Source organism: Carcharodon carcharias, chromosome 21 (genome assembly GCF_017639515.1).
Source record: "Carcharodon carcharias isolate sCarCar2 chromosome 21, sCarCar2.pri, whole genome shotgun sequence".
Classification (NCBI taxonomy): domain Eukaryota; kingdom Metazoa; phylum Chordata; class Chondrichthyes; order Lamniformes; family Lamnidae; genus Carcharodon; species Carcharodon carcharias.
Window position 1 is genome coordinate 30,219,554 of NC_054487.1, and position 26,123 is coordinate 30,245,676.

The 26,123-nt window shown below is 42.1% G+C and overlaps 1 protein-coding gene across 11 annotated transcripts in view; it reads right to left on the reverse strand.

Annotated features, from left to right (window-relative positions):
* The window catches only part of erc1b (ELKS/RAB6-interacting/CAST family member 1b), a 1,202,158-nt gene that overhangs the window by 697,485 nt on the left and 478,550 nt on the right, over window positions 1-26,123 (reverse strand). For all 11 annotated transcript variants that reach the window (XM_041215847.1, XM_041215845.1, XM_041215843.1 and 8 more), the window contains one exon: window positions 4,581-4,741. In XM_041215847.1, the coding sequence (XP_041071781.1) occupies window positions 4,581-4,741 (161 nt within the window). The remainder of the gene's footprint in view (window positions 1-4,580; window positions 4,742-26,123) is intronic.

The window sequence follows — 26,123 nt, forward strand, 5'->3', positions numbered from 1 at the left end:
TGAACCTGAGGAAAATCTAACTCCAGACAGTTCCTTAAGAAAACTCCCAGATAAATAAGAAAAAAAGTCAGACAGAAATTTAAAACTGGTGTTGTTTTCACCCTCTTGTATGACTGAATTGTGAGAAGCCTGGAATCAAGTCTCCAACACATCTCCAGAGTGTGTGCTGATACAGGCAAGAACTGCAACATGAAGTGCCATTTCTCTGAATAAGCTGAATTTCCAATTCCTCCCCAAAAGGACAAAATTCAGATGGTAGCATCTTTCAAGGTGTTATTTCAATGTTTGTGATAAAACATGTGGGCCGTTGTGCTTAGCGTTAGCTTGAAAAAAAAATGGTTCAGTTCATATCATCAATTACTATTTCCTTTAGTTTAGAATGAACAATACGCTGAATCAAACAATGCAATTTTGTCAAAAATCAACGTAATAGCTCATTGAGTGTTTTAGGCATCATTTCTTAGAATAATACGTTCCGGAGCTAACCAGCGAGCAAGCTGTACTATACCTGGTATTGTGCAACAAGATGTTAATGATCTCATAATGGAGGCACCCCAAGGTAACAGCGATCATAATATGATTGAATTTTGCATTCAATCTGAGGGAGAGAAGAACAGGCCCAAGGCCAGTTTTTAAACTTAAACAAGGGCAATTATGAGGGCATGAAAGCAGAAATAGCCAAAGTGAACTGGCAAATGAGGCTAAGGAAGTAGTTAAAAGAGATGCGTGGCAGACATTTAAAGGGATATCACAGATCACAGAAAGTAGATAGAAAAACTCCAAATGGTGGGGACCATGAAGAGGACATAAGGAGGCCACAAAGGGACATAGATAGATTAAATGAGTAGGCAAGGAAATGGTAAATGGAGTATAATGTGGGGAAATGCAAAATTGTCTACTTTGGCAGGCAGTATAAAAAAGCACGATATATAAATGGTGAGATATTGCAGAGCTTTGAGATTCAGAGGCATCTGGATGTTCTGGTGCATAAAGCACAAAAGGAGAGTTTGCAGTTAAGTAATTAGGAAAGCTAACAGAATTGTATTGCTTATTGTGAGGGGAATTCAATATAAAAGTAGGGAGGTTATACTTCAGTTGTACAGGACACTGGTGAGACCACATCAGGAGTACTGTGTACAGTATTGATCTCCTTACTTAAGAAAATACGTAAATGCATTAGAAGCAGTTCAGGGAAGGATTACTAGACTAATATCAGGAATGGGGGGGTGTCTTATGAAGAAAGGTTGGACAGGCTAGGCCTGTATCCACCGGAGTTTAGAAAAATAAGGCAACTTGATTGAAACCTTAAAGATCCAGAGGGACCTTGACAGGGTGGATGCAGAGAGGATGTTTGTTCTTATGGGAAAATCTAGAACTTGGGATCCCTGTTTAAAAATAAGAGGTTACCCATTTAAGACAGATGAGGATAATTTTTTTCTCTCAGAGTATGAGTGTCTTTGGAACTCTCTTCCTCAAAAGGCAGTAGAAGCAGAGCCTTTCAATATTTTTTTAGGTAGAGATAGATAGATTATTGATAAGCAAGGGGCTGAAAGGTTATTTGGGGTAGGAAGGAGGTTACAATCAGATCAGCCATCATCGTATTGAATGATGGCGCAGGCTTGAGGGGCTGAGTGGCCTATTCCTGTCCTAGTACATATGGCTGTACGTTCGTAATTACTATTTACTACTGAGAAGATTAATTAATCCAATTTACTAAGCCAAATCCAATCTCACGATGGAAAACTGCTGAGTTCTTTTGCACTGGAATTACAAGTGTATCCTGCTGGCATTACTATATAACTAGAACATAGACAACAGCACTTATTGTCAGTGGTCTGTTTTTCCACAGACCATAAATCCTGATCTCTGCATTCCATCTACACATTGACTGGCCTTTTCATGTGCAGCAAATTATTACTGCAATGGCAATATGGGTTTGTCTCCATACATGCCACCATAACAAATTACAGTAGAAAAAGTAGAAAATATTTGGCACAGTTTAAAAACAAATGTGTTTTATTTGTATAATTATGTAACTTTTATTGACATGATCCTTTCAAAATTAAACATATCATGCTTATAGGATCAAAAATATATCCTTTGTGCATTGATGTATGAGTTAGCATTGCTTGGGCACTCAACACACCTTTGTCAGAAACAACAGATCTCACCTACTAACATCAGGTCAGCATACCTGAATATTTTTCTGGTGCTAGGAGCACAGCAGCTGGGCTGTCAGGATTTCGCATGTAATCTAGAATTCTGGGTAGCTATTCAGCATTGACAGCCTGACCTTGCTTAAGGAATGGGCACAGGATAGCTTGGTGATGGTGGCACTGGGCAGAAGATTGTTTTAAAACTGGGACTTCTCTTTCAGTTCATCTTCTGAATGCACAATGAGTTAGCTGCAAAACTGTTAAGCAATTCCAGTAATATTATTTGGAGGTCCTGCAATTTAGTCTGCTGTCAGAAGGCCAAGTGCCAAGACTTCTACATGCCCAGTCTATAACAGCAAGGTGTGCGGTGTGGTTGGAGCCTTAATGAGGTTGGAAAATTCAGCATGAATTTCATCTAAAATAACTAAATTATTTAAGAAACGCACATGCACGCTTGTTGGATGATCCCATTTTATGTCTTCAAATCAGCTGCCAAAAAATCAAGCACAATGTGAACCGAGAATGTGGATTCAGGTGCCTGATGTTTTGACCCATGCTCCTGTCACAGCTTTATATCATGGATGGCGTCTCACTAAATCAAGTCTAAAATATGAAATTAAGCCATTTTAAAAATAAACCATTATCCCTTCCTGTGCACATGCTTACAATATTGGGGGTGGGATGTATTTTGCACATCCGTGGATCACGGAAGCTGCCTTCGAACAGAAGTAATTTTAGTCACTTAGGTTTCTGAAAGACTTAGGTTTCTGAAAAGATCTAAAACTGTCAGAGTTATTTGGAGAGGTCAGGTACCCCTTTGGGAAAGGTCAGGAGCTCCTTTGAGATTGTTAAGCGTAGGCATGAATATGCGTGAAAAATGGATAAGGTATGCGGAACTGTCGAGTCATTTAAATTCCCTGCCTTTTAAATTTTGAAAAAAACAGCTCGCAGGCAGTTGAAAAAAAATGGGGGTTGTAATTTCAATAGATGTTTGCTGACATAAGCCTGTGGGCCATCATTTTAGTATTATTTCTGCTTGACTGCTTCCACAACCTATCATTATCACAGCAGGGGTGGGGGGGAGGGGGACTGTACATTCACAGATTGATTCACAGCTCCAAGTGGTTATAAAGAGATTAGCTGTCTTTGATGTGGGGCTGTGAATACAAATGTTTGTTTTTGTAAGGGGTTAAGAACTTGAAGGAACTTAAATGTATTGAATGGGCTTTTATCACTTCAGAGTTTTTTTTAATATAGTGAATTTTGTAATAGATGCTTAGAATTTTATTTCATCTTGCCATGGTTCCTGAGGTCTGCCCATGATGGATACTAGGCGAATTTACATGGAATCTGGAAGGGCAAAGGGTGGTGGTTGGGGAGCATGGGTTGGCATGAAAGGAAAAGGGGCCATGAGGTTGAGAAGAGGGTCAGGTGTTGGCATGGAGGGTATGGGGTGATGGAATAGGTGGAGGCATAGGTTAGAATGGAGGGATTGAGAGGCCATGGGAGTGCATGGGGGCATGAGTTGGCATAGATCAGGCATGGGGAGTGTGTTGCGGGTACGGGGGGTGGGGGGGGGGTGTTAGGGCTAGAGGGCCTTTTGTTGTACTGTTATTATTACAACTGGGACGAGCACCGAGATGGGCCTTTTAAGCAGCCCACCTCTGTACTCAGCAGCCCCTGTGGATGCCTCTGCACTGTTTCTGCAGTGGCGAGCCTGCCTCCAGTTAGCAACCGCTTCCCCAGAGCGAAAAGCAGGTGGGTCTGGGCAGTTTCTCCTGAGCCAGGTTTGTGGGGTCGGGAAATTTCCTACCTCTGCATACCCAATTTGAGAACGAAAATTCAGGCATATGTGTACAAAACATGTCTGATAATTTCCTTTTACGAACAACAGAATATACTAATTCCATTTATTATTTTCTCAAGATTCCAACATGCAACAAAGAATCAAGATCTTAAAGGCATTTGTTCAAGTGGTAACTGAATAGAGTCAGTACAAACATATTGCTTTCACAGATAATACTGACACAGCTATACTTTGGTATAGATCCCTCTGCTCTGATTCCTAATCAAGAGAGATGCTCTTCTGTGACTTCTTATGACAGTTGTGCTCAAGGCAGCTATGGTATGACCCACCTTCCTATGGGGAAACACCTAATTCCTGCTCGCTATTTCCCCAAGGGTGTCAAGGCTGAAACATACTGACTGAAGAAATTTGGACGTGAATCTATGCCCTACCACAATGTGCTACTCATTCAAATACAGACTGAGAACTTCTAATCCATATTGCAGCAAGAAACTAAAGCTTTGAAGTACAGGAGAAATTAAATGTGATTTAAAAAAGCAAACAAGAAAATTGTGTGGGAGAGGTAGATGGAATACTACTTCATAAATGAAACATTGAACGGAAAAGATTGCCCTTACTTCATTTCAAGGACTTCCTCTAGGTGCTTCCTCCTCTCAGCACGCAGGTTAGTGAGATGGGCTTCCTTTTCTGCAAGGGACTGCTGGGTAGAGGACAGCTTAGCATTCATCAGCTCCAGTTCTAGTTTCACTTTTTCCATGGCTGCCATTAACTCTTCCACCTACAGAGCCAAAAATTTGAGGTATATGTAAACAACAGTAACATTTAAATAACACTGACATTCAAATGAGTATCAACTTAAAAGCAATAAACACCAAAATGGATCAATTTACATTACAATTAAAACAGCTGAATTTACCATCCTACAAATCTAAAACTTTCTGCAGGCTTTTACATTGGCTCAATTTGTGAATGGACACATGATGTACTGGTCAGTCAAGCAGACCAGGAATGCTTCATGTTTAATCCCTGTAACGTGCTGAATTCCTCTAAAATAATATTGAATATTAAATAATATTGGATGAAAGAACTTAGTATCCATGTATTAAATTAAGAAAGAATTCAGATAGAGCTCCCACTCCTGATCTATTATGCCAATTACTGCTTAAAGTCCATTGTCGGTGGGGGCTGGCCGGGGCGGGGTGGTGGAGGTGGTGGTGGAATGTGGGCATCAGACGAAGATAGGACTATGGTGTGTCATAATCCAATCATTTGCTGACACTGATCGTAATCCAATCGTTTGCTGACACTGATTGTCAAGTTACATATTAAAACAAATAGATTTGAGGGCTGACTTTTTATACTGATTATTCACTCTTCAACATATGTGTCAGCTTGTGAACAATTCAATGACAAATAGATTTTTTTTCATCAGCTGGGCATGCCCAGAAATTTCTTTCTGATTAACAGGTAAATTTTGCAGCTTATTTGTCATGTTTTGTGGACGCATATACTAAACGAACATAGCCATTCAAGACAGCTATCAGAAATTCACAGCCTCTTTAACATATGTTGTTACGAGGATGTGCGTTGTTTTTTTACAAGAAAAAGATACCATTTCTAACGCCTCTTTTCCTGGCTGGATTTTAATAAACTGTAATCCTATTAAGACAATGGAGAGGCTGCCAGCCAGTTACAATATAAAACAATATAAAATCTCACATTCCACCCAAGTGGAATAAAAAGAAACAGACTCTCAAAGCTCCTGGGGAGCGTGAAAGACTCCATCTCCTGTTGGCTTTTGCACTATTACTCTTCAAAGGTTTCTCAGATGTGCGAGAATGGATGTTATTTTTCAAATATTTCTGGGAAATATTGTGTTATTCTGTAAAGAAGGCTGGGTGTGTGTGTGTGATTTAATTAAGTTGGGCAAGATATTGATAGGAGTCAGGTTTTCTGTGGGGTTTAAAACATGAAAAGTATAGAGGTATTAGGTTGAGGTACAAGTAAGTAGGTTATATCTACCATATGCATTTTTTGATAAGTTCAGAGTTTGTTTGAATATCAAAAGGGAGTCAGAGGTGAAAAGAAACATGTTTGCATCTTGTAGGAGTTCTATAGGTAAATAGCAGTGAGGATATTATATTTTATTGACCCAAAAGCAAAGACAAGATAGAGACATAAAAGATTTTATATTTGGAAGGATTTGTGTTTCAAAGAGGGGTGAGAACAATGGAGCTGGGGATGGAAGGGATAAAAGGTATTTTAGAGTTAATGTGGAGCTAGGGAGATAGCTAGAGCTGTTTGAACTGTTGGGCTGTAGCTGCAGCTCCAGGCTGGGAAGGGATGCCGTTTGAACTAGCCAACAGTCAAGCCAGAAAAGTCTTGGACTGCAACATGCAGTTTTGTTTTGAAATGAATTTCACTGCAGAGTGAATGAGGGTAGAGGTCATATGGTATGCCTTTACTGAAGCTACAGCTGCTTGCCTTAAATAATATTACTGGATTTCATAGTTAGACATCTATAAGGGATCGCTGCCTGGAAGGTGTTTACTTGTGGGTTTGAAAGAGGTTTTTTTGAGAATGTTTTGTAAGACTAACCCTAATTGTCTAACTGTAATCTTGTGTGCTTAAGTTTTCTTTTATTTTTGTTAATAAAACTTTTACTTTTAAATTTTAAAATCCTAGAAGTGTTACTGGATCTCATACTGCTGAGATCGGTAAGCCATCTTCTCATTTTCAGAATACAAAAAAACGGTATGGCCCAGAAGCCAAATTTCCTTCTGGGATTTGGCCTGTGCAGCAATTAACACCAGCTGTGGTCATAACAGATGAGACATCAAAATGTAATTACTTTTTCTACAAAACAATGACGACAGCAGACATGGTAATCAAATTCTTCTGGAATATACTGCCAGCAAGGCTTTTAAGAATGGTTTACCAAGCCAAAGAGCAGAGGTTGGAAGGTTGCAAAGAACCATGTCTTTCTCTCTCTCAGAAGTATTGAGCATAGATTTGCAAACTAAGCATTCTGAGAAGAGAAATCAACTGCGAATCAATAGAGATCTTTTGGGGATGAAACATGGAAATAAATCTGTTCTGTAGGAACTGAACAAAGTAGCCGCAACATGGAATCACCGCATTGCAACTAGCCAAAGGACAGTTAATTGTATATTTCATTGATTGTTTAGTTTCTTCACGAATTGTGAAGAAATCTTTAAGTCTGTCCGTGTATTCTACCATCTGTACAAGTATGCACACATTTGGGGCTCATGGAATGTGTGTGATGTGTGAATGCTGGTTGCGATTTCCCTTGGTTTTTTAAAAAATTCGGGCAGTTGGATCAATAACTTATCTTGTTTTTTGTTTTAAACTCAGAAAACCTGTCTGATTAATTCTTTATAACCTGAAAGTGAAATAGTAGGGTTCCTGCAGTATTGGCAAAGCACATCCTCTCTAAATTCATAACAAAACCCTGTTATGGTCAGACCTGGAGTGGTAAGATGAGTCAATTTTTACCTCTTTTTAATGTGGTCGTAACAGAAATTTGGGGGCTAACTCACCAAGGTTCCTTAGGTAGCACCTTCCAAACCCATGGCTGCTACCATCTAGAAGGACAAGGGCAGCAGGTACATGGGAACACCACCGTCTGGCAGTTCCACTCCAAGCCACTCACCATCCTGACTTGGAAATATATTGCTGTTCCTTTACTGTCATGGGACAAACTTCTGGAACTCTCTCCCTAACCGCACCGTTGGTTGCAGCGGTTCAAGAAAGCAGCTCACCACCACCTTCTCAAGGACACTTAGGGACGGGCAATAAATGCTGGCCTAGCCAACAATGCCTACATCCTATAAATGAATTTTAAAAAACCATCCAGAATTAGATACCACAGACAACGAGAGAATTGGAGTGAGGAAAGTAAATTGTTCTCTTGAAACAAGTTTTCCTGAGTTTACGATACTAAAGTGTAAAACTGTCCCCATTCGAAGCCGGTGCCTTTCTAGAACAAATGGAAATTACTTTTGATAATTTAAAGGTTCTATCCCTCGAGGAGATGAAAAGTATAGCCAAGGAGTTGGAGTTAAGAGTTTTCGCCCAAAAGCCAGGAAACCTGAGCTTAAACTCATGGCCAGACAATTGGATTGCGAACCTGAGAAAAATAAAGAAGGAAAAATAGCTTTAGTGAAATTACAGCTAGAATTAAAACAGCTAGAGCTAGAATTCCAAATGAAAAGAGAGAGGAAAAAGAAAAAGAGAGAGAGAAAGGAAAGGGAGAAGGAACGAGCTTTCCAAAGCGAGATGAGAATGCTCGAAATGCATGGGGACAGGCCCGCTGTGTCTACAGAAGGCACCCCAGCTGAGTATCGAGTTATTCAAGTTTGTTCATTGAATCCCTAAGTTCGATGAGGAAAAGGTGGAAGCCCTCTTCATCTATTTTGAGAGAATAGCTCAGCAAGTAAGGTGGCCAAAGAAAGCTGGACACTGCTACCTCAAAGTAAGCTATCAGACAAGGCTCACAAAGTTTACTCCCTGTTTCCTGATGAGAGTTTGGCAAACTGAGCTGGCAAAGAAGGTCATTTTAAATGCATATGAACCGGTGTCTGGGGCATATCTTTAGAAATTCCGTACCCTTCCAAAGAGGCAGGACGAGGCGTACATCAAATTTGAATGGCTTAAGCAGCTCGTGTTCGATCGAGGGAAATGAGCACTTAAGGTTGAGGCCACATACGAAAATCTTCGCGAAATAATCCTCCTCAAAGAGTTCAACAATTCACTCCCTCTCCTTATAAAAATGCACATAGAGGAACAGAAAGTAGCAAGGTCCAGGCAGGCAGCACCTCTGGCTGATATTATGAGCTTGTCCACAAGCCTGCATCCCAAAGGAAACCCTTCCTGAATCACCCCCAGCAACCTGGAAAGGATAGGAAGTGGAAGAGTGAAAGGAAGCCGAGCACTCTTGGGAAAGAAGGGATGACTTAAAACAGAGAGAACCCTCCTTAGACCAGAAAGGATGGCGTTGGGAAAGCCTGTGTTTCAATTGTCACTAGGCAGGACGCCTTCATGCCAATTATTGGAGGCTAAGGGGGAAAGCCCGTAGGATTTATTGGGGCACAAAGGGCCTGTACAGAAAGGAGAGTCAGGCAGAGTACATAGCAGACCAGGTCTGACCACAGCAACAAGTCCCTGTAAGTGCAACCCTATGAGTGTGGGTGAAACTAGCAAAGTCCCTGAGAGTTACAATGATTTTGTGTCATAAGAAAAGGTATCCCCATTTCAATGAGTAAGCCAGTAGTCATACTGAGGGATACTGGGGCAAGCCATTCTCTACTGTTAGGAAGAAGCATGACCTTGTCCCCCAGAGAGACCAGTATAGGCCAAAGTGCTGATAAAGGGTATCAAGGGAGAATACATGCCCATACCTTTATAAAGGGTGCAACTGGAGTGCAACCTTATTTCAGGACCAGTGACCATGGGAGGCATCCTCAGTTTACCTGTGGACGGGGTTGAGCTGCTTCTCGGAAATGACCTGCCAGGATCAGAGGGTAGCGTCCCCAGTGGTTGTAGAGAAGCTGGGCGAGGTCAGGGAGACAGAGCAGCTACTGGAGAAAATCCTTGGCACTCTTCTTGACTGTGTGGTGACCTGGTCTATTGCCAAACAAGCCCCATCAGAGGAGGCCAAACCCATAGTACAGACAGATGACCCTGTCGTCTGGTTATCCAAAACCTTTTTCAGGAATTTAGAAGACTCAAAGGGTGCAATGAGTAGATCTTCCTTGATTGTGGCTCAGCAAGCTGATCCGGTGCTAAAAAGGTTAGCACATTCTGCCCAAACTGAAGCTGAAACAGAGGGAGTCACGAAGTGCTATTATTTTAAAAACAAAATACTGATGAGGAAGTGGAGAGCCCCCCTCACAGACCTGCAGATGAGCAGTAGACAGTGATTCACCATGTAGTGGTGCAGATGAGGTGAAGTGAAATATTGTGGCTAGCCCACAAAATTCCAATGCCTGGGCATGTCGGTATATGATGAGTCAGACTGCACCACTTTTGTCTTACATGATGTGGATGTGGGAGAGACCCTTCCCATTAAACAGAATCCCTACTGTCTAGGTCCAGAGAAACTAACCCAAGTCTGGGAGGAGATCAAATATATGCTGGAGCATAAACTAATTGAGCCCAGTAACAGCAGCTGAAGTTCCCCAGATATGCTCATGTCTAAGCCGGACGGCTTCACAAGGCTCTGTGCTGATTACTGAAACATTAATGCAGTAACCAAAGCTGATTGCTATCTGATGCCCCACCTGGAAGGTTGCACAGACAGGTAACACAGCTTACACCACTAAGATAGAGTTATTAAAGGAATACTGGCAAGTGCCTTTGACCACCCAAGCAAAGATAACTTTGCCTTCATAACTCCAGATGGGTTATACCAGTGTCGAGTCATGCAGTTTGGACTCAGAAAAGCTCCAGCCACCTTCCAAAGGCTGATGAACCAGGTAGTGACAGGCCTACTCAAGTGTACCTAGGCACCTGGGAAAGTCACCTAGAACAACTTCAAAAGGTTACAATCAGCTGACCTCATGGTCAACCTCACAAAAAATGAGTTCGCTAAGGCTCAAGTGACCAACCTAGGACAGGTGGCGGGTCGAGGACAAGTGCTGCCCAGAGCTGCAAAGGTACATACCCACAACAAAATGGGAAATAATGAGGTTCTAGGATTGTGGGGTTTCTACCACAAGTTTGTCCCTAATTTCATTAACATCACTGCCCCACTAACAGGCCTTTGGAGAAAAAAGCAAAGGTAGTGTGAACAGAGAGGTGCCAAAGAGCTTCTGAGAAGCTGAAAACCATTCCAGCAAACGAACTGGTGTTAGCAGCCCCAGACTTCAATAAAGCACTTAAAGTAGTCATCGATGCTAGTGACCTTGGGGTAGGGGCTGTCCAAGTCCAAGAGGACAAATCAGGCATAAAGGGACAGTTTGGCAGTTCTCCAAGAAATTGAACAAGCAATTATTCCACTGTGGAGAAGGAAACCTTCAGATTATTACTAACCCCTAAACACGTCAAGATATATGTTGGAAATGGCTACATAGAGACTACAATCTATACAGACCACAATCTCTTAATCTTTGTAGAGAAATTCAAAACCAAGAATGTGAGACTATTTTATCGGAGTTTGCTTCTCCAATCATATTACTTAAAAATTACCCACATTGCTGGGAAAAATAATGTGATTGTGGATGCTCTGCTCAGAGTTTAAAAACTGTATAGGAACAAGAGGTCGAGCCTCAACTGAACAGGCCCAACAAAGTAAAAAGGAAGATGTGAGGGTGTGGATGAATGTATGGGTTTTGTTTTATTATTATTTGTGCTTCTTCCCACTTTTGTAATGAAATGAGAGTGAAACTCATTTCATTCCACATGGTGAAGTGTTATGAGGATGTACTTCTTTTTCATAAAGATACAATTTCTAATAAAAACAAAAAAACTGCGGATGCTGGAAATCCAAAACAAAAACAGAATTACCTGGAAAAACTCAGCAGGTCTGGCAGCATCGGCGGAGAAGAAAAGAGTTGACGTTTCGAGTCCTCATGTCCCTTCGACAGAACTTGAGTTTGAGTCCAAGAAAGAGTTGAAATATAAGCTGGTTTAAGGTGTGTGTGTGTGGGGGGCGGAGAGATAGAGAGACAGAGAGGTGGAGGGGGGGGTGTGGTTGTAGGGACAAACAAGCAGTGATAGAAGCAGATCATCAAAAGATGTCAACCACAATAGTACAATAGAACACATAGGTGTTAAAGTTAAAGTTGGTGATATTATCTAAACGAATGTGCTAATTAAGAATGGATGGTAGGGCACTCAAGGTATAGCTCTAGTGGGGTTTTTTTTATAATGGAAATAGGTGGGAAAAGGAAAATCTATATAATTTATTGGAAAAAAAAAGGAAGGGGGAAACAGAAAGGGGGTGGGGATGGGGGAGGGAGCTCACGACCTAAAGTTGTTGAATTCAATATTCAGTCCGGAAGGCTGTAAAGTCCCTAGTCGGAAGATGAGGTGTTGTTCCTCCAGTTTGCGTTGGGCTTCACTGGAACAATGCAGCAAGCCAAGGACAGACATGTGGGCAAGAGAGCAGGGTGGAGTGTTAAAATGGCAAGCGACAGGGAGGTTTGGGTTATTCTTGCGGACAGACCGCAGGTGTACTGCAAAGCGGTCGCCCAGTTTACGTTTGGTCTCTCCAATGTAGAGGAGACAACATTGGGAGCAACGAATGCAGTAGACTAAGTTGGGGGAAATGCAAGTGAAATGCTGCTTCACTTGAAAGGAGTGTTTGGGTCATTGGATGGTGAGGAGAGAGTAAGTGAAGGGGCAGGTGTTGCATCTTTTGCGTGGGCATGGGGTGGTGCCATAGGAGGGGATTGAGGAGTAGGGCGTGATGGAGGAGTGGACCAGGGTGTCCCGGACCCAAACACTCCTTTCAAGTGAAGCAGCATTTCACTTGCATTTCCCCCAACTTAGTCTACTGCATTCGTTGCTCCCAATGTGGTCTCCTCTACATTGGAGAGACCAAACGTAAACTGGGCGACCGCTTTGCAGAACACCTGCGGTCTGTCCGCAAGAATGACCCAAACCTCCCTGCCGCTTGCCATTTTAACACTCCACCCTGCTCTCTTGCCCACATGTCTGTCCTTGGCTTGCTGCATTGTTCCAGTGAAGCCCAACGCAAACTGGAGGAACAACACCTCATCTTCCGACTAGGGACTTTACAGCCTTCCGGACTGAATATTGAATTCAACAACTTTAGGTCGTGAGCTCCCTCCCCCATCCCCACCCCCTTTCTGTTTCCCCCTTCCTTTATTTTTTCCAATAAATTATAAAGATTTTCCTTTTCCCACCTATTTCCATTATAAAAAAAAAAACCCCACTAGAGCTATACCTTGAGTGCCCTACCATCCATTCTTAATTAGCACATTCGTTTAGATAATATCACCAACTTTAACTTTCTATTGTACTATTGTCGTTGACATCTTTTGATGATCTGCTTCTATCACTGCTTGTTTGTCCCTACAACCACACCTCCCCCTCCACCTCTCTGTCTCTCTATCTCTCCGCCCCCCACACACACACCTTAAACCAGCTTATATTTCAACTCTTTCTTGGACTCGAACTCAAGTTCTGTCGAAGGGACATGAGGACTCGAAACGTCAACTCTTTTCTTCTCCGCCGATGCTGCCAGACCTACAATTTCTAATGCCTTTTTCAGGCTGGATTTTAATAAACTGTAATCCCATTAAGATATTGGAGGGGCTGCAAGCCAGCTATAATATGCAAGCTCACATTCTACCCAAAGGGGGTGAAAAGAAACAGACTTTAATACCCCTGTCTATACAGCGAGAAAGAGTTTTACCAAGCCAGAGAGCAAAGATTGGAAGGCAATACTGAAAGGCTGCAAAGAGTCATGTCTCTTTCTCTCAGAAGTATCACACACGAATTGCAAAACAACCATCCTGAGGAGAGAAATCTACTGCAAACAGATCTTTTGGGGATAACACGTGGAAATCTATTTTGCACAAGTACACCCAGGAAGACAACTGACCACATCATGGAATCACTGCATCAAGGCCGGCCAAAGGACAGATAGTTCTATACTTCTTTGATTGCTTATTTTCTTCACGAACTGCAAAAAGTCTGAGTCAGTCCTCGTGTTTTACCATCTGTACAAGTGTTTGTATGTGGGCCCCATGGAATGTATGTGATGTATGAACGCTGGTTGCAATTTACCTATACTTTTTTTAAATTCAGGAAGTAGGTTCAATAATCATATCTTGTTCTTTATTTTAAACTCAGAAAACTTGTCTGGTTAATTCTTGGTAATCTGAAAGTGAAATAGTGGGACTCCTGCAGTACTGGCAGAGCACATCCTCGCTAAATTCACAAAACCCTATTATGGTTGGACCTGGAGTGGCAAACTAGGGGAGTCAATTTTTACCCCTCCTCTTCCAGCCATAACAATGTACACTTCCTATCAACTTTTTGAATATAAATTTCTGCACCCATGTTTATAATGGAAACTTCACATCAAGTTCAATTTTATTATTTGGCATTCTTATTTCTTTTAACTAGAGATTTAGACATGAGGAACCTTCTGTGGGTGGCTTTTAAGTGCTTAACCGCCTAACAAGTAACTCAGAACACTTCTTCTATACTTGTTTTCAAGTGGGCCAGATAGTTATGGAGGGAAATGGGCTGGAAGAGGAAATTATAATTATGTGTAATTACTGGGGATAACTCCCTTGCTCTTCTTTAAAATAGTGCCATGGGATCTTTTACATCCACCCGAGCAAACGGATGGGCCTTGGTTTAATGACTCATTCAAAAGATGGCACCTCTGACAGTTCAGCACCTCCTCAGTACTGCACTAGAGTGTCAGCTTTGATCTTTGGCTGTGTTTATTTGTGCTGCAACAGCAGGGAAGCACTTCCTGTACATGTCCCGATGCAATGTCAGGCTATTTAAAATGAGAGATGTTTTTCAGTCCAGCTCTGCTTTCTGTCGCTGAATTATGAATTTCATTTGCAAGCTGGTGTCTTATAACTGTCTCATTTATGACAAAATCAATTAATTGAAAAAATTGCAATCACTCAGAGAACAGCCATTTTAATAGTTAGGTTCTTGTAATGGCAAAAAATGGATATTTTGCCCCCTACAAACAATTAGTTTGGGCAAGAGTCAGTCTTGGAAACAAAAACTATTTGCTCTTAAGTTTCACCACTGATAAAAATCAATAAACAAAAATACTTTGGACAAAATATTTAAGAAAAAAATCAACAGCCAATCTGGGGCTTGAAACCATCACCCTGGGATTAAGAATCCTATTATCCACCAATTGAGCGAATTGGGCTGTGTAGGGAATAGCGGCACAAAACTTTTCCAACTGGTTCACTTGTTCAAATAAATCAAAAGAAAGATATCCTTTGATTAAAGTTGCAGTTAAGCTGGCCATTTTGTTGTGTTAAACTGGTTGAACAAAATGGATGCACGCACCTTGGTGCACATGGTAATAGCCACATTGTAAGCCGAGTGCATGCGTGCAACTGTTTCTGACGCCTCTCCAGTCAGCAGAAGGAGTTAGTGTTGATTTTTGTGCTGAAATCTGAGTGGGACTTGAACCCAGAAACTTGTGACTCAGATGCAAGAGTGCTACTAACTGAGCCATGGCTGACACACAATCTGGAAGTTCCTCACAGCCTTCAGGATCCTGCTGTCAGACTCAAATAGCAATCAGAAGCCCATACTAAGTGCGGAAGAGTCACTCCTGTGATTTTCCCTGAAGTGGCGGCCAGAGAGTGGCCTCGCCATTCGATTAAGAATGGCAGGCTGGCTCTCAAAGCTAGCTGGACAGTCAGTAGGGGGCCCTCAAGCATTGATGGAAAAGGATGACTTTAAGTGAGAGAGAGGGTGCCACCATTTTGCAGTGCCCTCTCTCCAACTTTGATTTTTAAAATAGAAAAAGCTTTTTACAGTCAGGCCACCATTACAAAGAGGGAACACCACCCAGGGCAACTTGTGGTTGTTGCAGAAGCCAGGCAAGCCTTTAAGGTGGCCTGGAGTGCTGGCCCTCCTGTCTGCCACCAGAAGTTCGCTTCCAGATAGCTGCCCCGTTTTCCCACACCTCCGGGGACCAAGTGCTATCTGGAAAATTCCACTTGATATCTGACAATAGGCGCGCAGGAGCTAAACCTTTATATGCAACCTGAAAATTCCCCATGGGCTTCAGGACCTGCTGTCAGGTTCAAATAGGTATCAGAAGCCTGCACTGTGTGGAGAAGAGCCACTCCTGTGAATTTCCCTGAAGGGCCCCTAGTTAAGTGAATTGACTACCTGCCACTTGCAGTCGGGTAGCCCTGCCACCACTCCCTCCCTAGCCCCAATCCTGCTTTCGGGAAAATGACTTGGAGGTGGAATGGAGCCAGAGAATTGGTACACTGACTGGCGGTGCTACGATCCGTGCCCACCCAACTGTGTATTCACCCCATTAGGATCTAAAATATGTGCCCAAAAAATATCTGCACATTTCTAATACAACAATAAAATGGAAGTAGAACTAAAACTGGTCCATAAAATGAAAAAAACTATTTTCTTGAAATCAACAGTTTAGAAAAAAATCACATTTCTGAATGTGCATTTTAAATGAGCAATTAAGTGTAACAAAAATGGATATTTCAAATGCAATTGCCTATAAATCCCTTTTTCTCGGAAAGAGAGGACTCCACTCAGAGGCTCTTGCATGTCTTACCCTCAAACAGGAACATATGACCTGTACTGGGGAATTGCCCTCTTTTTACAGAATTGATGTTGGTTTTTAGTGACAAACGAAAGCAAGAACAGCACAGAAATAAAAGTGATCCGAGCAGACAACACATACCACTCGAAGGCAACCATGTTCTTAATAGCTTATAAAATAAAAACATTTCTTCATTGTTAATTTATTTTTCAGAATTACTTATTTTGTTGGAGACTGAAGGTGGAAAATATGTATATGTGTCTTTATCTGTCCTTTGGTAGTGGAGGTTAAAATGCAACCTTAACAGCCTGAATGGAAGGAGAACCATGGAAGAGAAATAATAACAGCAACATGTCTAAATTAGTGTTGGGGATTTAAGCAATAATAATTTGGACCTACCATCGTTCTACCAATTAAAACAGAATATATTATGCAAGGTCAGCTTATAAATAACTTTTAGGTTATTCTGGGAGTGCTGGGGAGAAGAGGTAAGTTTATACAGGGGCTAGAATTTTCATTACTAGGACCTATTCAAGGGCTGCTAAGTGTTAGTAGCATTTTCCAAGGATGGGGCATGGACACATGTGACATGGTGGGCTAGCAGGCATATGGAGGGCCTGGGGAAGGATAGGACAGAAGATATTTTAAAAATATTAAAGTTTCTACCACAGTCTCTCATTCCAAATTGGATCTAATTTAAATTTCCTCAGGGCTTAATGCACCTTCAACACAATTTGAGTATAGGCTCCCAGCTCCTTTGTGCTTGCTGGCTGCACTGGGACATGCTGGGGCCCCAGTTATACTGCAGGCCTCAGGACTCTGTATCTGATAATATGCATTTCCAACGTGCTTCACCAAATTAGCACCCTCCATCAATTATTTGGGTCTTTTCCTTTGAAACTTGACATTGCAATAGTAGGAATCGTATGATATCCACAATGAAAAGTTTGATACTTAATAAATCTCAATTGCAGATGGGAATGTGCTGAATGGAGTTGCAAAATTTGCAAACATAAACCTCAAATGCACCGTAGAAAGCTTAACAGTTCAAAGGACCAAAATGTTATTTCAGATTCACTCAATTTTTTGCTGACCTCTAAAAGAAGCTTGTGTTTTTCTCACTATAGTTAATTTTAAGAATCTCAAAATTCTAAATGTTTAAACATAAATAAATAGTTGTTTATAATAGAGCAAACTTTTTTTTAAAGTGATCATGAAGGACAACAGATCATTTTAGTATCAACTTTAGTCAATAGTAGCATTCAATGTTGCAGGGCTCAATGATAAGCTCTTCAGTCTCTCTCCATTTAAAAGCAGCATATTATTTAAATGAGAGAAATTGGAGAACTCTGACATACGGAGGGATCTGGGTGCCCTGGTAGATGAATCACAAAATGTTAGTATTCAGGTACAGCAAGTGATTAGGAAGGTAAATAGAATGCTGTCATTTATTGTAAGAGGAATGGAATATAAACATAGGAATGTTTTGTGACAATTGTACAGGGCATTGGTGAGACCATATCTAGAGTACTGTTTAATGTTTTGGTCTTCTTATTTGAGAAAGGACATAATTAGATTAGATGCAGTTCAGAGAAGGTTCACTAGACTGATTCCTGGAATGTGGGGGAGGGGTTAGTTTATGACAAAACGTTGGGTAGGCTGGGCCTGTATCCATTGGTGTTTAGAAGAATGAGAGGTGATCTTATTGAAATGTATAAGATCCTGAAGGAGGTGACAGGGTGGATGCTGAAAGGATGTTGCCTCCTACTGGAGAGATTAGAACTAGGAGACAGAGTTTAAAAATAAAGGAGTCTCCCACTTAAGATGGATATGAGGAGAATTTTTTTCCTCTCAAAGAATCATGAGTCTAGTCTCATCTCCAGAGAGCAGTGGAGGCAGGATTGTTGAATATTTTTAAGGCAGATTCCTGACTAACAAGGGAGTCACAAGGTATTGGGGTAGGCAGGAAAGTGGAAATGAAGCCAAAATCGGATCAGCCATGATCTTATTGAATGGTGGAGCAGGCTCAAGGGGCCAAATGGCCTACTCCTGCTCCTAATTTGTATGCTTGTATGTTTAGTAAGTCCCTAAAAATGTGAGTTAGGCATTTATTTAGGAGGATGATAACATAAATTTAGCAACAGCAGAGAAAATATTTAGAACTGCAACAATGACTATGTAATGCAGTTATTGAGACAAATTTCAGGACTGAAATGCAGTTATTGAGACAAATTTCAGGACTGAAAACAAAGACTGGGTCAATCAAAAACACAAATCAAGAGTAAGAAAAAAATTGTACCTTATAAAAAATTTCTGAAAATGCATTTCAGGCAGCTGAAAATTTTCAAGCACAGTGATATTTTGTGAACATACTTAAAATATCAGGTTGCAGCTTGCTCTGGAAGAAAGCAATAAGCTTACATCCGTCTTCCAATAGTATTTGTCTTTGACTGCAAATACATCTACAAGTAAAGGGAATAATGAAGGAGAATGGACTATGAAGTCGAAGCAGGTAGGTTATGACCGCATAACCATATAAATTTAGATAGTAACAATCTAGCTCTGCACATAATAACTTACTAAGATAAAAGCAAAATACTGTGGATGCTGGAAATCTGAAACAAAAACAGAAAATGCTGGAAAAACTCAGCAGGTCTAGCAGCATCTGTGGAGAGAAAAATAGAGTTAACGTTCTGAGCTGAAGAGAAGTGGAAATGTGATGCTAATAGTGGCATAAAGGTAAGAAAGCAGAATGTGATTATTGTAGAACAAGAGTAGCATTTCGTGAAAGAACAACATGGAACAAGTAACAGATGGCTCTGTGGGGGATGGGGTGGGGGAGGGGGCAGTGGTGGGGGAAAAAAAGGATAGAAAATGGGATAAAAAAGGAGATAAAACCACAGATAAATGAATAAAAATAAAAATAAGTGGATAAAAAATAAAAATTAATGTAGGAAAAAAAGGGATTAAAAAAGGTGAGGATGGAGGAGACAGTTCATGGTTTGAAGTTGTTGAAATCAATGTTAAATCCAAAAGCCTGTAAAGTGCCTAATCAGAAGATGATGTGGTGTTCCTCCAGTTTGCGTTGGGCTGTCTTGGGTTTGTCTTTGAGTTCCTCCAGTTTGTGTTGGGCCCTGTGGTTGACAGGGCCTTCAGCCGTGTCCAACCCATCTCTCGCACCTTTGCCCTCACACCTTACCCTCCCTTCCAGAACTATGATAGGGTTCCCCTTGTCCTCACATTTCACCCCACCAGCCTCCACATTCAAAGGATCATCCTCCGCCATTTCCGCCAACTCCAGCATGATGCCACCACCAAACACATCTTCCCCTCACCCCTCCCATCAGAATTCTGTAGGGACCGTTCCCTCTGGGACACCTTGATTCACTCCCCCATCACCCCAACAACTCATATACTTCCCACGGCACCTTCCCATGCAATCGCAGAAGGTGCAACACCTGCCCCTTTATTTCCTCCCTCCTCACCATCCAAGGGCCCAAACATTCCTTTCAGGTGAAGCAGCACTTCACTTGCATCTCCTTCAATTTGGTCTACAGCACCCACTGCACCCAATGTTGGCTCCTCTACATCGGGGAGACCAAACGCAGACTCGGTGACCACTTTGTGGAACATATCTGGTCTGTCTGCAAGCATGACACAGACCTTCTGGTCACTTGCCATTTCAACACACCATCCTGCTCTCATGCCCACGTCCATCCTTGGCTTGCTGCAATGTTCTAGTGAAGCTCATCGCAAACTGGAGGAACAGCACATCACCTTCAAATTAAGAACTTACAGCCTTCAGGACTTAACATTGAGTTCAACAACTTCAGGCCATGAACCCACTCCCCCATCCTCACCCCCTTTTTTCTACATTCATTTTTATTTCTTATCCATTTATTTTTACTTTTATTCATTTATCCGTGATTTTACTTACTAGTAAACTTACTAAACTGTCTTCCATTTTTTCATGAAGGTAATACCTTTTCAATGCAGGCTGTAGGGATGAGGTTTAAAAGACTTAAGCAGGGTGAGAGGACCACGTTACCCAGCCAAGCCAACTTCCTAAGCCATCGATCAAAGAGAAAAGAAAAAGCAGTAGGATACTGTCAGCATAAATGACAGTGCATTGGAAATTATTACAGGGCATGAGGAGAGGAATTAAATAGCATCAACAGTGCATGCTTAAGTTATGTAAAAGTTGGCTATTGCAAACTAGCATTACTTCTAAATCAAGCAACACAAAAGATTGGTTCATCAAATATCAAGCAGCTCCAGCCCTATATTCTCATAGTATCATACACGTTAATCAAGTTTTCCCTCAACATGAGAAATTGCTTTAGGTATAAGTTACTTCAACAGCTGGTGAAACAGAGTTAAGACTTGATTGACTTAACAAAGGAAATACAGGTCAAGTAGAAAAACCAATTGGCATTTCTTGTGTCAAGGTCCAGAGCAGTTACTCACCAGTCATAGGTCTGGACAATTGTGCAAGACCTCATCAGGAAATAGATGGTGTTAAAGACAATTTTTTAAAAAGTGTACATTGTGAAATAACTATCTCTGTGTTCTATGAGTATAGAGAGAACATGAAAGAGGGAGAAATAGGAAAAGGGAAGGAGGCAATTGAGGACAGAATGCAGAAACAACGGTCAAACTATGCAACAGCTGCATTACTGTGAATTACCCATATCTCCATGATATGCCCCTGTTCACAGAGCGCTAGCGATCTGCCATCATCCAGACAGGAGTCAGACATTCACATAAGGTGTGTGAAGAGCTATGTGGTGTTCCCCCTGCATGTTGTCATCATTCTCCTGGAATATAGGGACAATGGCCATCCATTGCTTCTCCATGACAGGAGCCTTATCACAGAGGGTATGTGCGCTGCCAATAGCCAGACAGGAGTCAAACGTTCACAGGTGCAATGTGCAGTGCGATGGCTTCATTGCCATCATCCTCGCCTTTTACGACCTCCTCATCCTCATCCCTGTTGATGTCCTTCTCATCACAGGAGATGGGCAGCTCCTCCATCTCCTCCTCAGCCAGCTCCTCCCCCTGTTTCAGTGCCAGGTTGTGAAGGGTGCAGCAGGTGACGACGATATGTGACGCCCTCTATGGACCACATTGCAGGAGTCCACCAGACCAGTGCAGGCACAGGAATCTCATTTTCAACATGGCTTTTCTCCAACAAAGTGCAAGTTGCAGCATGCACCTCATTGTACCTTTGCTCTGCTGCAATCTGAGGCTGCTGCACAGGCATCATTAGCCATGTCCTCTGTGGGTAGCCCCTGTCCCCGAGGAGCCGTTCCAGCAGCCTCTGTCGACTCTGGAAGATGTCAGGGATCCAAGACCTACTGAAAATGTAGGAGTTGTGGACACTCTCTGGGATTCGTGCGCAGACCTGTAGGCTCCATTTGTGATGGTTGCACCAGTTGAACATTCAGCAAGTGGAAGCCCATGTGGTTGATGCAGTTGACTGCTTGTTGCCATGGAGATCTGAGCAACACCTGAGTGCAGTCGATGGCACCCTACACCTGTGGGAAAACTGAAATCTGTGCAATTCTCAGCACTCCGGCTTTCTGGCTCTCTTGATCCCGGAAAAAACGCACAAAGTTATGTGCCTTCGCGAATGTGGTGTCTATGACCTCTGGGATGCATGTGTGTGAAGAGGCTTGTGACATGCCACTGAGGTCACCTGTGAAGCCCTGAAAGGAGCCACTGGCGTAAAAATTGAGTGCTGCAGTCACTTTCACGGTCACTGGCAGTGGATGCCCTCCATGTCCCCGTGGCACCAAATCCTGCAGCAAGTGGCAGATGTGACCAACCAGTTCCCCTGCCACGCGCAGTCTTTGACGACACTGGTTCTCATTCATCTGCAGGAATGAAAGGCACCGCCTTTAGACCTTAGGTCTAGCTAGGCGCCGACCAGCGACAACTCGCTATGACTCTTCAGCAGTGCGCGCAGGAACCTCAGCCAACCCTTCTTCTTGAGGGTGCTGATCCTCCCTCTGTCCAGCCAGGCACCTCCATTGCCCTCTTCTCCTTCATCCCCACTGCTTGTAAGCCATGAAGCATACAGCTAGGTCACCAGGCTCCATGCTCCTGATATATTCCTCCTACAGGATGAAAGAGAGAGAGAGACATGTGAGTTAGCATGGATGTACTAAGTTAAGTTGTCAAGTCTGATGGCCCCTTAACGCATGGAGAGTGTTGGCCAACACTTAGATGCCCAGAGTTTAGTGTGCCACATGGCTGCCCTAAACCTCAGCTGCCTCCACCCCACTCCACCTGGCCAATTGGCTGCCGCTTCTCCCACTGGACTGCATGCTGTGCTCTCAGCTCAGGCACAGGCATTCTCCTAACCTGCACTGCAAGGCTGTGCTGTTAGCTTGAACCAAGAGGGAGACTGATCCAAACCTGAATGAAGACATTGCAAGGGGCTGTGAGCACCTCCATGGCGCTCACAGCCAGCTTTTGCAAGGAGATTGTACAACATGCCCAGTCATCCAATTGTTCAGTAGTCCACTAAAACACTCATTAATTTGCAGTCTGTGCCCGAGGGGTGAAAAGTTCTGGAGCATTTCTAGTGGCACTTTCACGCCTCTATGTTGCTTGAGTGGGCAGATAAGCTAGAGGCCCGAGTCCAAGCATGTCAATGTAGCTGCACTTGGACTGTCTCAACTGCAGAGAAATGGTCACTTTATTCAAGGTTTCCCTAATGTGTGGCCACTTCAGTCCACCACCTCACGCTTCTGCACAATCCTCAGCCCCATCAGACCAAGCAGCCTTGCACACCACCAACTCGCCCCAACCATATAGCAGCCCTTGCAACCCCCCACAACTCACCTTAGACGCAGTGCAGCTCTTGCCCCAGCACCGTGCTATCAGCCAGCCAAGAAAAAGCAACTTGCCTACGCCCTTGCCTGAATGCGCAGCGCCTCAACCTTGAAGTCGAACAGGCGACGCTCATATGCACTGTTAGTGAGCACTCACCTCCAAGTTCCCCTTGAAGTTCAGCTCGCCAGGTACAGGACCTTTTAAATGTAGCGAAACATGTCAGCATGTGCCCGGATGATCCAGCGTGGGGGGATGATTCCGGCAGGCAGAGATTATAATTATTATAGACTTGATTTTCCAGATAGGTTTCTCATTAAAAACATTGAATTTTATTTATAGGCTGCAGCTGCAGTTACATTATTCCATCAAGCTCCACAACTAGAAGAACTCCCACTCTAAGATTCCTGACACTTAGAGCTGATTCATTCACACAGTCACATGACACTATACAACACAGTAAGTCTTAAAGCTACAGTCACTACATTCCCTAAAGCTACAATTACTAACTAATATTATACAGATGTACCAAAATGATATTCCTGACATCCGGTGGCAGAAAACGCAGCCTGCCATTGACAGGTGGAGCAGATGATCGCAAACTGGTTTCACAACACTCTGAAACAATTTTTGGCCTTCCTGCAATATTGTCCATTCATACCCACCACGATGCCCGACACCAATGGGGAGGGAAAATTCCGGCCCTAGAGTAGCCCATAAACTTCCCCATAACGCACTTCCTTGGCATGGTGAGGTGGGTAACATTATCATTCCACGGTCTCTTGCCCTATTTAAAAGGCTTGTGCAAATGGGGTGGATTCCAGTTTGCATCACAAATTCCCGGTCTTTCAAAGAATATGAAACACTGCACCTTCTCAGGGTTCAAGGATTTTGGGCTAGTGTCTCTTGCACAGTCTGATTTAGAAATGTCTCCCAACTAGCTACTCTGGTGCTGCACTCACAGTTGGGACAGAATTTTATGGCCCCTTCATGATGGGGGCAGGGCCATAAAATGCGGTGAGCCATTCAAAAGTCCACTGACTTTGGTGGGACTGTAAAATCCCGCCGGCATAAAATTCTACCTTGAAACAGAGGTATACTAATACCGGTGATAATTCTTAACATTACTTGGTTTTTAAGTGTAATGGGGTAACAGATAAACTGCAGAACTCACCCTGAAATACTACAGATACATGAAGAATGACATAATGATCGTTTTTCTGGATAGGAATAATAGACAGTAGGAAATAATGTGGATGAGCTAGAATAAAAAAAACAATTCCCATACCTTGAACCATTTAAAGCCAAAGTTGTTGCACTCATGCAAACTTTCATTAAGATGCTTCGCATGGGCATTGTGTGGCATAATGGAATTAAAAAAAAGAGAAGTATGCAAAGTATTTACTAGATGATCAGGAAGGAGCACTTAAATGCATTACCAAATGCAAATTCCATTATTTCACAACCATTCACATAAATATACATTTAATAATCATCTGTTGGTCACATTTTACAGACGTATTTGGATAGTTCAGTTGTCATACTCTTATCAGGCTCTTGTCAGTAATGTAAAAGCCAGAATATATTTAAAAATGGATTACTATAATTTTAAGATAAATGTTCCTTGCTATTAATTATTTCAATAAAATTTAAACAGTTAAAAAGCATCAGAATTCATTAAAAATATTTTAGCTCTTTTTCTTTACCCAAAACCTAATTTTTAAGTTTTTTTCATTCCATTCCTTATCACCCAATGTTTCTTGAGTAAATGAAGTAATAGAAGAGCTATCCTTAATGCTGCTCTTGTGCTGCCTAATGCAAAGCTCACAAGCCCACTCCACTATGACTCTAGGGTCATGGTCAATTCTGTTCTTTTAATTGGCAACATAGCATGTTTCAGAAACATTTCCCAGCTGTAGAAGTCAATATTTTGAGATGTTACAATAAAGTAATCTCTATCAATTTTGCTCACACCAATATGGCCCAACAGAGGTCTTCAGTTTTGTTATGGCATTAAACAATATGGCCACTCAATATATGCACACAAATACATCTATATCACTTTATGATCCAACATAATCTTTATGCATAGTTTATCCAAATCTTCTTTTCAGTGTAAATCAGTTGATAAACGCTCTTGGTTAAATGCTGAAAATAGGCCAGAATGGGTTCTTTTAATGTAGATTTGAATATATTATAGCAATGGAAATAACACTGCTTACTTTGATAAAGATATTCACTGGGTTGGGGACAGCTTTAACTCACTGATATTGCCGATAATGACCTCAAAATGGTGTTGGGATAGGCTTACCACCCTTTTGGTGCTACTCCAGCTGTCACTATTTTTACAGTAGTCAACTATGTCCACCTATTTCAGACCGTAGAACCCCTTTCATCTTAAAATCTATGCCTTTCAAAATATACAAGATCCCAAATTCCATTTTCGAACATAATTGGTCAGAGTGTGCGCCATGCATGTTCCAACCAACTTTACTGGTGACACAGCTGAAAAGACCCCAAAAAGGTATATTTAAGCTATATTTGTCAGGCTAGGAGGTACAGCAATGCTCCATTTGGCCTCATAAAATAATCTGAGCTTCTGATGATCAAGGCTCACACTTTGTAACTGTGACCATCTCAAATGGCTTAGTTGATACCTTCCCAGCAGTGTCTGAACTCAAGGAGGGACTTCTGATGACCTGATACAATGAGCTGCATCTGGGCACTGCATCATCGATACCTGCAACTTGCCGATTCGATTTAAAGGAGGACTGGAACTCAAATTAGCCCTGGACTCTTCTAACAACCCGCTCCACTGGTGAGATATCTAAAAGGTAAAATTCACCCCAATGATGCATGCACAGCATGTAATGGAGGGGGAATTTCAGTGCTTGCCAAAGTGAAGAATGGTTCAGGAAAGAGAGTGTTTTTCTAACTTTCAAAAAACATTTGTTCCACTACTAAGTTGATAGTAATGCAGAATGCATTCAAATTAACTATTTGAACAACTTGCTTAATTATGGGCCAGTCCAGGGATTTGGGG